General features: G+C 39.0%; 1 protein-coding gene across 3 annotated transcripts in view; it reads left to right on the plus strand.

Annotated features, from left to right (window-relative positions):
* Positions 1-12,471, plus strand: part of NFATC3 (nuclear factor of activated T cells 3) — a 94,082-nt gene that overhangs the window by 45,750 nt on the left and 35,861 nt on the right. For 2 of the 3 annotated variants that reach the window (XM_075536173.1, XM_075536172.1), the window contains exons 4-5: positions 5,856-6,055; positions 9,958-10,130. In XM_075536173.1, the coding sequence (XP_075392288.1) occupies positions 5,856-6,055; positions 9,958-10,130 (373 nt within the window). The remainder of the gene's footprint in view (positions 1-5,855; positions 6,056-9,957; positions 10,131-12,471) is intronic. The other variant, XM_075536174.1, reaches the window with a different exon arrangement.

Below are 12,471 nucleotides of genomic sequence, written 5' to 3' on the forward strand. Positions count from 1 at the left end.
AGTCTGGAGCAGTGGTTCTCAACCTTGCTAATGCCGTGACCTTTTAATACAGATCCTCATGTGTTGACTCCCCCACCAAAAAATTATTTTCTTTGCTTATTCCTAACTGTAATTTTGCTACTGTTAGGAATCAGAAAACCCCTGTGGAAGGGTCATTTCACACACACACACACACACACACACACACACACACACACACACACACACCACCACCACCACCACCACCACCACCACCACCACCACCACCAACCCCCAAAGGAGTCGTGAACCACAGGTTGAGAACCACTGGTCTGGAGGCACATTCTGTAAGCAGACTTCCTCCCCGAAGGCATTCAGGTTTACTCACACCATAGGCGGGAAAGCCACCACTCTCTCTGGTGCTTTTGGTTTGCTGCTCTTCAATCACTCTGCCACCAATCCTTTGATGCCACAGCTGTCTCCTGGGCCCAGGAAGTTTGTTGCACAGGATTGTGGGGTCTAAAGAACCTGCTCCACTCCTGGCTTCTGTCTAATGAAACCTCCACCCCAACCTCCAGTCTCTGCACTAGAATCCATCCACCCTGTTTGCATGGCCCTACCCAGTCACTTGGTGGAAGTTACATAGACCACAGGTAGCAAAGCTATATCAAGTAATTTGCTACACTCCAGTTCTACAGGAATTTTAATATTTAGTGAACAAGTTTAATTAAAACAGAATATACCCTTATTCCCACTGCCTACTCTATAACCCTACTATATCACTCTGCACAAATATAGATATATTCTCATTCGATATTAGCTCTTCTGCATGTAACGAAAACAAGAAAAATGCCTGCCTACACGTGGACACACACATACACACATCCCCCTCCCTTTCTGTGTTTTAGTTTTTGGTTTAATTAGGTTGCACTCTTCTTACTGTCATCCATTTCAACATTGTGTACTCTTGATGGAATTTAAAAAATTAATTAAAGCTTTACAGTGTATTAACTTGCTAATATAAAAATATATAAAGGATTTTGTAATGCAACTGTAGGTTCTTTAGCTGTATAAATATACTAAAATTGAGTATTTTCAAAAAACAACTTCCAGTTAAATGTAGAAAATTGAGCAATTGTATGATTTTCACTGGGCATGAGTCAGCTGCGACTTAGACCTGCTGGAAGGGAGAAGGAACTGGTAAGAAGTACAAGTCATTTTGTACCCAAGAACACTCACTGGAAGGGCTCAGGAATTTGAGGCACTGAGTATCTCTGAAGTGGAATTTGAAGTAGGGTTGAAAACAGAAGGATTGAATGAAGTCTTCAAAAGAAGCAGTTACATTTCTCAAATTTTTCTCTCCCATGCAATACAGCCACCTTGGGAGAACTTAACTCTTGATAGAGCCTGAAATAAATGAAGGTTCTAGGATAGCTGAAGACAGGACTTGTAAGCCTGTACTAAAAACAGGTGGAGAAGTAATGGGGCACATAATGAAAGACAACATTTTGAGTAGTGAGACCTCTGACCTACTTACATTTCTCAACTCAAAAAATGTTTGAAATAGGTTAATGTACCCTGGGAGAAAGCTGAATGATTTCCTTTTAGGGAAACTAGTCAAAGAGAAAAATCCTAATAGATTCTGAGAGAGAAATAGAATGTACAGTTAACATGTGCGATGATATTACTGTTGCTTTGGATTTTTCTTTTTCAGGCAGGCAAACTAAAGTAAGTCATTATAAGTTCTAATCAAGCAAAGTTTACACTAAAGGAAATGTAGGTGAAATACACTACATAAGCCAGCTGTAGCATTTACAAAGTTCTGGTGCAGACACTGAAATGTTGATTTAATGTTTAAAAAAAAAAGGATAACTTTAGTGGGAAGGTGAGGGGAGGAAAGGAGTGTGTGTTATTCAAGAGCCAACCCCTTATCTTACTGGAAAAGAGAAATAGCAGTATAAATGCATTCTTTAGAAATCTGAAGTGAATTTCAGGAAAAAAGCAGCTAAAATAATTGAGTTATAATCAAAAGCTCTCCCTCAAGGAGTAGAAATTGAGATCAGAGTCATAATGATAGATCTCTGAAAGAAATGTGCAGAGCCCATGTCTGACATCTTCTGGTTTCACTATTTCCTTGAGGCAAGGGAGCAGGCATGTCTCCACCCACCATCTTTTCTTTTCCCTATTCTGACACAAATTGTTCTCTCAGGAATTCTACTTTTCTACTGGCTTTGATCTTTCCTTGAGTGGCCAGACAGATCTCAGACAATATTCAGAATTAAGGTGGTTTATTTGGGGCATTGGCAAACTTTGGCGGTGTGGTGGGTTATGCAATGGGCTGCTAACCACAAGATCAACGGTTTGAAACCACCAGCTGCGAAGAGGGAGGAAGATGAGGCTTTCTTCTCCGGTGAAGAGTTAAAGTCTCAGAGACCCACAGGTGCAATTCTTCCCTGTTCTGTCATATCCCTATGAATCAGAATTGACTCAATGGCAGTGAGTGTTTTTTTTTTTAATTTTGCATTTTTTATTAGGCATGCTAACAGGTCAGTATCATTTATTGGTCCATAGGAATACCTCTTCTCTGCCAGCAACCAAGTCTCTCTGTGGGCCAGGAAGCCAGCTTGCTGCTGTGCCTCACAGTTTCACAGGCTTGGTGCCACTCCTCTGTTAAGCCTCATGGTTTCCTTACCTTGGACTCTGATCTCAGCCTAGTTTTTTTGCTCTGCCCCCATGGTCTCCATGCCGCAGCCTCTGGTACTTCTGCTTCAAACAGAGATTTCTAACATCCTCTACTGGTGCCTCCTCTGATGATCCTAGGATTTCTGTGCCCCTACTTCTGAGGTAGATCCTAACTCAGAGGCTCTTTGATGGAATCAGCAGAACCATACTCCCCTAGGAAAGGAAGAGAGGGAGCTTGGTTCACACCCTCTCCTAAGGTGGGGACTTAACCCTGTCCTTTAGCAGAGAACTCCCACTAAGATAGGAATATCACTTGTCTGCCATCGAGTTGAATCCGACTCATAGTGACCTGTAGGACAGGGTAGAACCAGCCCTGAGTGTTTCCAACACTGCTTAATTGACATAATCCACACATCATAGTTCAATCATGTCAAGATAAAGTTGTACAATCATCACCACGACCAGTTTTAGAATATTTTCTTCATCATTGTCACTGTCATTAATTCCTCATTTCCCCCCAACCTCTCCTGCCAACCCCCATAAAGACGATAAATCCTTATGAGACTAGGAAGCCATCTCTTTCTCCCATGGAACAGCTGGTGATTTTGAACTGCTGACCTTGTAATAACAGCCCAACAAGTAATCCACTATGCTACCAGATCTGCTATAGCAATGGGCATAGAGACTGTATAATATATCACATAAAAGATAATGGCCACAGGGGCTTAAGTGGAGAGCAAATGCCTTGAGAATGATTGGGGCAGGGAATGTATGGATGTGCTTTATACAATTGATGTATGTATATGTATGGATGGTGATAAGAGTTGTATGAGTCCCTAATAAAATGTGAAAAAAAAAATAATGGCCAGATGAGCCATATTAATCAACTATATCAATAGTAATATAATATTTAAGAGGAAATAAATATGAAAATCTAAATTATAATAATTATAATTAAATAGTATGCTTAAAATATCTGGCACGAATGAAAAGGTTTTAGAAGGCAGTGGAATAGTCTCAATAAAAAGGGAGATCTGTTAAATAGCAGCCTATATTAGCATTGAGTAGCATCACTGAACATGACTTTCTGAATAGAACGCTTCATAAAAATGTTCTCAATTTACATAGTAGTTGCATTTATGACAAGTTTATATATGGCAAATATATCTGTTAATGTGGGGCATACCGGGATCAAAGTTTTGGAAACATTGCATATAACCAAACACCTTGAGGGAATGAGTCACAGAGCCCGAGGCTCAGGACCATGATATAATGAGACACCAAGGTACACGACAGAGTGTACCAAATCGTGTTCCTCAAAGCTCGTGAGCAACCATCTAAGATAGGACTATTTGCCTCTACCCAGAAGAAAACAAAGTAAAGAAAATCAAATACAAGTGGAAATAATTAGTTCCATGGACTAACAGACCACACTATTGGCCTCCATGACCCTGAGACCAGAATTAGATAATCCTCCTGCCAGCCAGCTCTGAAAGGAATCCCAATAGGAAGTCCAAGATAGAACAAAACAAAAACCAAACCCACTGCCATCAACCATAGTGACTCTATCTAGCACAGAGTAGGACTTCACATTAGACTTCAAGATTATAAATAGGTGTTTTCCAAAGTGGGCAAACCTGTCCCTTGGGGGAGACTGGAATGACTTGGGGGAGGGGTGCTGCTGCAAAGCAAATACCTTCGATTTATCCCAGATGATGGGCTGTAGTACAAAAGTCTTTTGCCAGGGGAACATGGAGTAATCTTTTTTCCTGAAAAGGAGGTAGAAGGCCAAATAAGTTTGGAAATCTATGCTATAAATTTTTATGGAAGCAGATAGCATCATCTTCATCCAACGGAGTAGCTGATGTGTGTGAACTGCTTACCTTGTGGTTAACAGCCCAATGCCTAGCCCACAAAGGGATCACAATAGGGAGTTCCTAGATAGGGTAGGAAGGAAAATGTGAAACAAAACTCAGAATCATCAAAGACCATTCCTGCTGAAGTAGAAAGAAAATGATTTAAGAACAATGATGATGGCAACAATGTACAAATGTGCTTGACACAATGGATGGATGGATTGTGATTAAGAGTTATACGTGCCCCCAATCAAATGATTTATTTTTAAAAAGAGAGACCATTCCCATCGAGACTGGTGGAACCCTGAGCATATGTCCTTTAAAAGCCACCCTTCATGTCTGGAACTAAACTCACTCCCATTGCACAATTTTCAGCAAACAGTAAGTTTATAATCACATTAGGGAGGAATGCTCTCCTTAGTATAATCACTCATTTCAAACCAAAAGGCAGCATTTACCCAGAGGACAAGTTCAGGAATTTTAGACGAGGAGGAGGAATGAGCGTAGCAGCGCAGGGGAGGGAGCGGTGGTATAAGTGATGTTACATTGTGGCAATTGCAAACAGTGACAAGGTGAAATAATGTGTGTGAACTGTTGAATGGAAAACTGATATACTCCAAAACCTTCACCCCCGATTCACAATATATATATTTAAAGTTTATATGCAAAGGGACTTCCAAAATTCCATGAAAAATTGTAATGGATTTTTCCATGAACTTTCTGAAGCCCCCTCATGTTGAAATGATCCGGGTGTTTTGTGTTTTTTTGGTATTTACCTATAATAAGGAATTGGGTTTTAAGTTCACATAATTAGAAAGTTTTCCATATACATGAGTGTGTGGTAGGATTTGCTAAAGTTCTGTCTAACATAAGGTACGTTCTTCACGTTGACTCCTTTTTTAATGTGAATGATTCTTTCTGGAGTACACAATCAGCATTTGTTGTATATTCTCCATAGCATACTAACAAAGAGTTGCAAAATTTTATAAATCCAGATATTTATAATAAAAACATCTTTCTGTAACCGATTTGTCTTTTATAGCAAGCTTCAAAAGTTTGGAGTCTTGTCTGTTGATTACAGTTCAATATCTTCCCCCTCCCCCCCCATTTCTCTTTAAAATTAACGTTCTAGAAAGAAAATGTTTTGGTAATGGTGATGGCAGCATATGTAGAAATGTGGATGATGCAGTTGATGTATGGATTGTTATAAGAGCTGTAAGAGCCCCCAATAAAATGATTTATTAAAATAAATCAATAAATGAAATAGCATTCTATACATGGACAGCATATAATAGACTTACTATTGTAAAATACATTGATAATGAATTGTACTTTTCTGTGTTTGTTTCTCCTAATTAGCTCCTGGGCTATAGTGAAAAACCGATAAATCTGCAGATGTTTATTGGTACAGCAGATGACCGATATTTACGACCTCATGCATTTTACCAGGTGCATCGAATCACTGGGAAGACTGTTGCAACTGCAAGCCAAGAGATAATAATTGCTAGCACAAAAGTTCTGGAGATTCCTCTTCTTCCTGAAAACAATATGTCAGCCAGGTATCTTGAAGTGTCCAGTAAATAATGGTGTATGACATTTGCTCATGAGGGTAACATAATTTCAGGAAATCGCACCCCTCCCCCTTACTGGTTATTGTAAATATATTTATCCCACAACTTTTGCCAACTCATCTTTTAAAAATGTACAACTTAATGATAGTGATTGTGATAATTAACTGTATAGTCTTATTGTAGTTAGGTGCCATCGAGTCAGTTCCCGTAGTGACGCTGTGCACAACAGAACGAAACACTGCCTGGTCCTGCACCATCCTCACAGTTGTTCCTATGCTTGATCTTAGTGTTGCAGCCACTCAGCCACGCCATCTCCTTGAGGGAGCCACACCCTTAATTATTGCAATATTTCTATTACATAAAGGTCTGGTATTTTTACATATAAAAGACATAGATAGATTCACGTTTATGGAGCAAGCACAGTGGCTCCATAAGTCATTAGGGCCGTAAGACCGTCTTGCCCACAGTGTTGTATACTCAGACGGTGACAATTCTACCCTGTCCTGTAGGGTCGCTATGACTTAGCATAGACCCGATGGCTGTGAGTTTGTTTTGTTTTCAAAATTGTGCCCTTTGGTGATTTTTCTTCTTCTTTAGGTCTTTCTAAAGTTGCAAATGTTTGAAAAGTTGTGATAACTTTTGTTTTTTAAATTTTTTCGTGGTTTCCTAGTTCTTCATAATGTAGTTCTATAATATGTTTGTCTTTCAAAAGAGATTTCTGCAGTCCCTGAGCAGTGAGCTCAATGTTGGAACTCATGGTAGATAAAGTAAAAGTAAAAGCAAGGGAAGTCATAGAGTGAATAAATTTTAACCAGTCTACCTGACCATTTGCTTATTTTACTCTTCCTATATATCAATAGCAAACATGGTTAGTAATTTCCTACCATGGTTGTATGTTAAACAGTCATACTTAGTAATAACTTTTGAAAACAAATGTAGCACCTCAGTTTTGTGTTCCTTATAAATTCAAGAATTATGACCTGATGAATTATTTTATTAATTCAGTGCTATAACAGTCTAATTAGACTTAAAAATTATTTCAAATGGTTATCTTTTTAAAAAAACATTATTTTGGTTATATATATTGATGGCTTATTCTTGCAAATAATGTTCTGACCTAGTTGAATGTTTGACAAGAGTGTTTTTTACTGTTTCAGTTATTTAATTCTGTGTAACAGACCACCCCAAATTTATTGATTTTTTTTTTAAAACAACTTTTAAATCTTTGACATGATTCTTGTTGTTAATTGGGCTTGGCTGGTTGATTACTCAGCGTTTGACAGGTCTTTCATGCACCTAGATCCAGCTGGACTTGGAACATCAGGGTGGCTGGAGTGCCTTGAACAGATGCGGATTACCTGGGTTTTTTCTCTCTGCTCAGCTAGTTGCACTTCTTACACAGTAGCTCAGAGCTTCAAGGGAGCAAAAGAAGCTACCAGGTTTCTCTAATGCTAGGCTCATAATTTACAAAGCATTGCTTTGTCATAGTATTTGTCAAAGCAAGTCACAAGATCAGCTCTCTTTTTTTTAAATCATTTTATTGGAGGCTCATACAACTCTTATCTCAATCCATACATAAATCCATTGTGTCAAGCACATTTGTACATTTGTTGTCATCATCATACTCAAAACATTTTATTTCTTTTTGAGCCTTTGGTATCAGCTCCTTTCCCCCTTTCCTCTGCTATTGTCTCTCCCTCACGAACCCTTGATAATTTAAATATTATTTTTTCATGTCTTACCTGTCCAATGTCTCCCTTAACCCACCTTTCTGTTGTCCATCCCCCAGGGAGGGGGTTATATGTAGATCCATGTGATCGGTTCTCCGTTTCTCTTACCTGTACCCTCCTAGTATCTTTACTCTCCTTTTTGGTGCTCAGGGGTTTATTTGTCCTGGATTTCCTATGTTTCCAGTTCTTATCTGTACCAGTGTACATCCTCTGGTCTAGCGGGATTTGTAAGGTAGAATTAGGATCATGATAGTTGGGGTGGGGGGAAGCATTAAAGAACTAGAGGAAGTATTAAGGTGGCAGAAGGACATTGGGCCTCCACTCAAGTACTCCCTCAATGCAAGAATACTTCTATTAAATTTGCATTCTATGATGCTCACGCTCCCGACACAACCACTGAAGACAAATCGGGTGAATAAGTAAATGTGAAGAAAGCTTATGGTGCCCGGCTATCAAAAGATATAGCGTCTGGGCTCTCTTAAAAGCTTGAAATAAATAAGCGTCCATCTAGCTCAGAAGCAACAAAGCCCACATGGAAGAACACACCAGCCTGTGTGATCACAAGGTTCCAAAGGGATCAGTTATCAGGCATCAAAGAACGAAAAATCATTTCATTGGCTGCACACCTCAATGATAAGATCACTGAGGACAAACGGGTGCATAAGCAAATGTGGAGAAGGAAGCTGATGGTGCCCGGCTATCAAAAGGTATACCAGCCTGTGCGATAACAAGGTGTCGAAGGGATCAGGTATAAGGCATCATCTGAACAAAAAAAATCTTACCATAGTGAATAAAGGAAGAAGTGCAGAGTGGAGACCCAAAGCCCATTTGTCACGTACTGGTGATCCCCTTGCAGAGGGGTCTAGGGGAGGAGATGAGTCAGTCAGGGTGCAATATAGCACCGATGAAGAATACAGTTTTTCTCTAGTTCCTAAATGCTTCCCCTCCCCCCACTATCATGATCCGAATTCTCCCTTGCAAGTCTGGCTAGACCAGAGGATGTACACTGGTACATATGGGAATTGGAAACACAGGGAATCCAGGGCGGATGATACTTTCAGGACCAGGGGTGTGAGTGGCGATACTGGGAGGGTAGAGGGTGAGTGGGTTGGAAAGAGGGAACCGATTACAAGGATCTACATGTGACCACCTTCCTGGGGGATGGACAACAGAAAAGTGGGTGAAGGGAGACGTCAGACAGAGCAAGATATGACAAAATAATAATTTATAAATTATCAAGGGCTCATGAGGGAGGGGTGAACGGGGAGGGAGGGGAAGAAAAGAGGACCTGATGCCAGTGGAGAGCAAATGCTTTGAAAATGATGAGGGCAACAAATGTACAGATGTGCTTTACACAATTGATTTATGTATGGATTGTGATAGGAGTTGTATGAGCCCTTAACAAAATGTTTTGTTTTTTTTAAAAGGAAGTAGAGGAAAGTTGTATGTTTCATTGGTGCTATACTGCACCCTGGCTGGCTCTTCTCCCCTTGACACTTCTGTAAGGGGATGTCAGTTGCCTACAGATGGGCTTTGGGTCTCCACTCTGCACTCCCCCTCATTCTCAATCATATGATTTTTTTGTTCTTTGATGCCTGATCCCTTTGACAACTCGTGATTGTATAAGCTGGTGTGCTTCTTCCATGTGGGCTTTGTTGCCTCTCAGCTAGATGGGCCCCTTGTTTATCTTCAAGCCTTTAAGACCCCGGACGCTACATCTTTTGATAGCTGGACACCATCAGCTTTCTTTACCACATTTGTTTATTCACCTGCTTTGTCTTCAGTGATGATGTTAGGAAGGTGAGCATCGTGGAATGCCAGGTTAATAGAACAAAGTGTTCTTGCATTGAGGGAGTACTTGAGTAGAAGCCCAATGTCCATCTGCTAACAAGGTTAGCTTTCAAGGAGAAGGGAACGTCATCTCTCAATTGGGGAGGAAGGTACAGGAAAGAAATCCTCAAATTGGTAGCAATTTACTGACAGCTGTCTTTGCAGTCAGTCAATCCAAGAGAAAAAAGAGAATAGCAACTATACATATCTCATCTGGCCTGATAATAGTGACAATTTTTCCTGCCAAATTTGCCTTATCTGGTTGTTGGCTTGTGATAGATTATTTCTGGTTATCAATAAGCAAGTAAACATTTTCTATTTTTCTCCTAGTATTGACTGTGCAGGTATTTTGAAGCTCCGGAATTCAGATATAGAACTTCGAAAAGGAGAGACTGATATCGGCAGAAAGAATACCAGAGTACGACTTGTATTTCGGGTGCACATCCCCCAGCCTAACGGGAAAGTTCTTTCTCTGCAGACAGCTTCTATACCTGTTGAATGCTGTAAGTGAGCGTGTGGTGATGTTTTAAGAGTTGGTCTACAGTATATTTCTTTCTGTTTTGCTTGGATCAAAAGTAGAAATTGAGGTACAGGATCAGAGTACTGGTGTGATTTTCTTATATTGAGGTGAGCTAACATGTTGGGAAGCCTCTTAGTCTTGGAATTAAACTGGTTTCTCAGTCATTTTTCCCTATGTACTAGTATAGTAATGATAGATACAGTCTCTTGACCATACTTTTGTTATGTTTAAACGAGGGAGGTGAGCTTGGTGACATTTGGGGACTAAATCATGAAGCTGTGACTCTTGATACTGTGTTACTTGGCCTCTGGCTCTTTAAAATGACAGCTTTCATATTTGAAGATGCCTATCTCTGTAAGCTAACTCTTAAGCCAAATAAGGATATATACAGGCTTTTGTTTTTGTTTCTCTACAAACTTATTTACAACATCAGATTGAGAAGTGCTCACTTTTATCCCGATTTACAAAGCAAAGTAGGAGAAAAGGTCCTTGGATCTGATATGTACTCAGGCCCTGGAGTACTGTGTATCACAGAAGGCAGGTTAGCTGGTCTGACTGAAATATTGAGACTGGTGTTTCGAGCTCTAGAGCGTAGACCTAGAAATGTTCTAATTCCATGCCTTAATATTACATAAGAGTAACTGATCTGCAGTTATCTCAAGTACTCATCCAGGGTTACTTGCATGTTGGTGACAGAGCTGTGTGTGCCTTGTACACAAATGTCCTGAGGACTCTTTCAGTCATTGTATTGTTTTTATTTCTATAAGCCACAGACATTTTTATTACTTTGTGCTGTTTTCATTTGTATTATAGGCATCTTGTAATATCATTCATTAGTCTCTAAAAGTAGTCTTTAATTCATGCATAGTACATTTTTATCTATCATTACTTAGAATGTACCTGTGATACCTATTTTATACCATAAATATCTAAAATTTGAATTCGTCTCCTCCCTAAAGCTATGAATACTTGTGCTTTTCTTCTGAGACATTTGCAGCAGTGGGAACATAACAATTTTCTGAGATGTCAGTTGGTACCTGGTACTCCCAAGATGTGGTTGATCCCAGTCCCGGACCTTTCTCCTATGAAAGGATCTGTTTTAATATTCTCGTTGATTGGGAAGAGCTCCCAATTCACATACCTGACAGGGTATTAGGTTGTTAGAAAAGACAGAAGGCTTAGTAAACTTCCCTAAAGGCATTCAAGTTTAAGTTTCTCTATAATGCTAGCATATAAAGCACAGTTTACCCAGAGTGACCAGCCTTCTACTCAAGTAGTACGACTGAAGTAAGCCTGTTTTCCAAATGTGACATAGAGTATAGTCAGCACTTTTTAATCTAGAGTGAAACCTAGACATCTAGGTACTTGGTGGGGGTGGGGACAAGATCTAAGCATTCAAAAGAAATGTAATGTGTATCTTAAAGTTTAAGATGTTTACCACAAAGCACTAGGATCTTCAGAAAATAACAGAACCAGTCAATACGAGAGAAGAATGGCATCAAAGATACTGTTTGTCAAACTCATTAATTTAAATAATGACCCTGAAGGTTTATGAAGAATTAAATTGTTGTATGTTCTCTGGGAAGGCAAAGAATGGTGCAGTGTCTTTCAAAACATTTACATCCACTAAAAATAATCAGTACCAAAAACAATAATAGTGCAAATTCTGTATGCCTTAATTTAGAAGGGTGACCAAAATAGAATCCTGATGTCTCAATAATACTGGATGAGTACCTTTTTATCCAGGTTTTTGTTGTTGTTGTTGTTTTTGTTTTAATGAAAGGGCTACTTGGTGTTTGTCCTATAATAATTCCTCAGAAACTTGTCTTCTCTGAATTATATGCAATATAAGTACACACACTATGCTTTTTACTATATTTTGTAATAGATTTGTGAATTTTAGACAAATATTTGTGTGGAAGAAATGTATTTAAGATGTAAGCCAAAAAAAAGAAAACAGAAGACGAATGTGGTGGAGTCAATATGAAGTTTTTCTTATGTTTTTGCAGCAGTAGTCTAAAAATGTAATTTAACTGTATAAATTTAAGGAATATTTTGTTTTCCCAAAACTTTGATATTTGGGGGCATTAATCATTATCATTGTCTTAAATTCTGAAAGCCTGAATAACATTGTGTACCTAATATTTTGACAGTAGAGACAACTAGATTATCTTTTTATTTTTACACAATGAGCATTATATACAGCCATCTTATTTTTTAATAAAATATACCTTGTCTGATGGACATATTAATCCTAGGATTTCTCTGTATTTTCATTTTATAACTTGAGTTTATTATTTATGTTTGAAAGATCACAAACTAAC

This window comes from Tenrec ecaudatus, chromosome 18 (assembly GCF_050624435.1).
Source record: "Tenrec ecaudatus isolate mTenEca1 chromosome 18, mTenEca1.hap1, whole genome shotgun sequence".
Taxonomy (NCBI): Eukaryota; Metazoa; Chordata; class Mammalia; order Afrosoricida; family Tenrecidae; genus Tenrec; species Tenrec ecaudatus.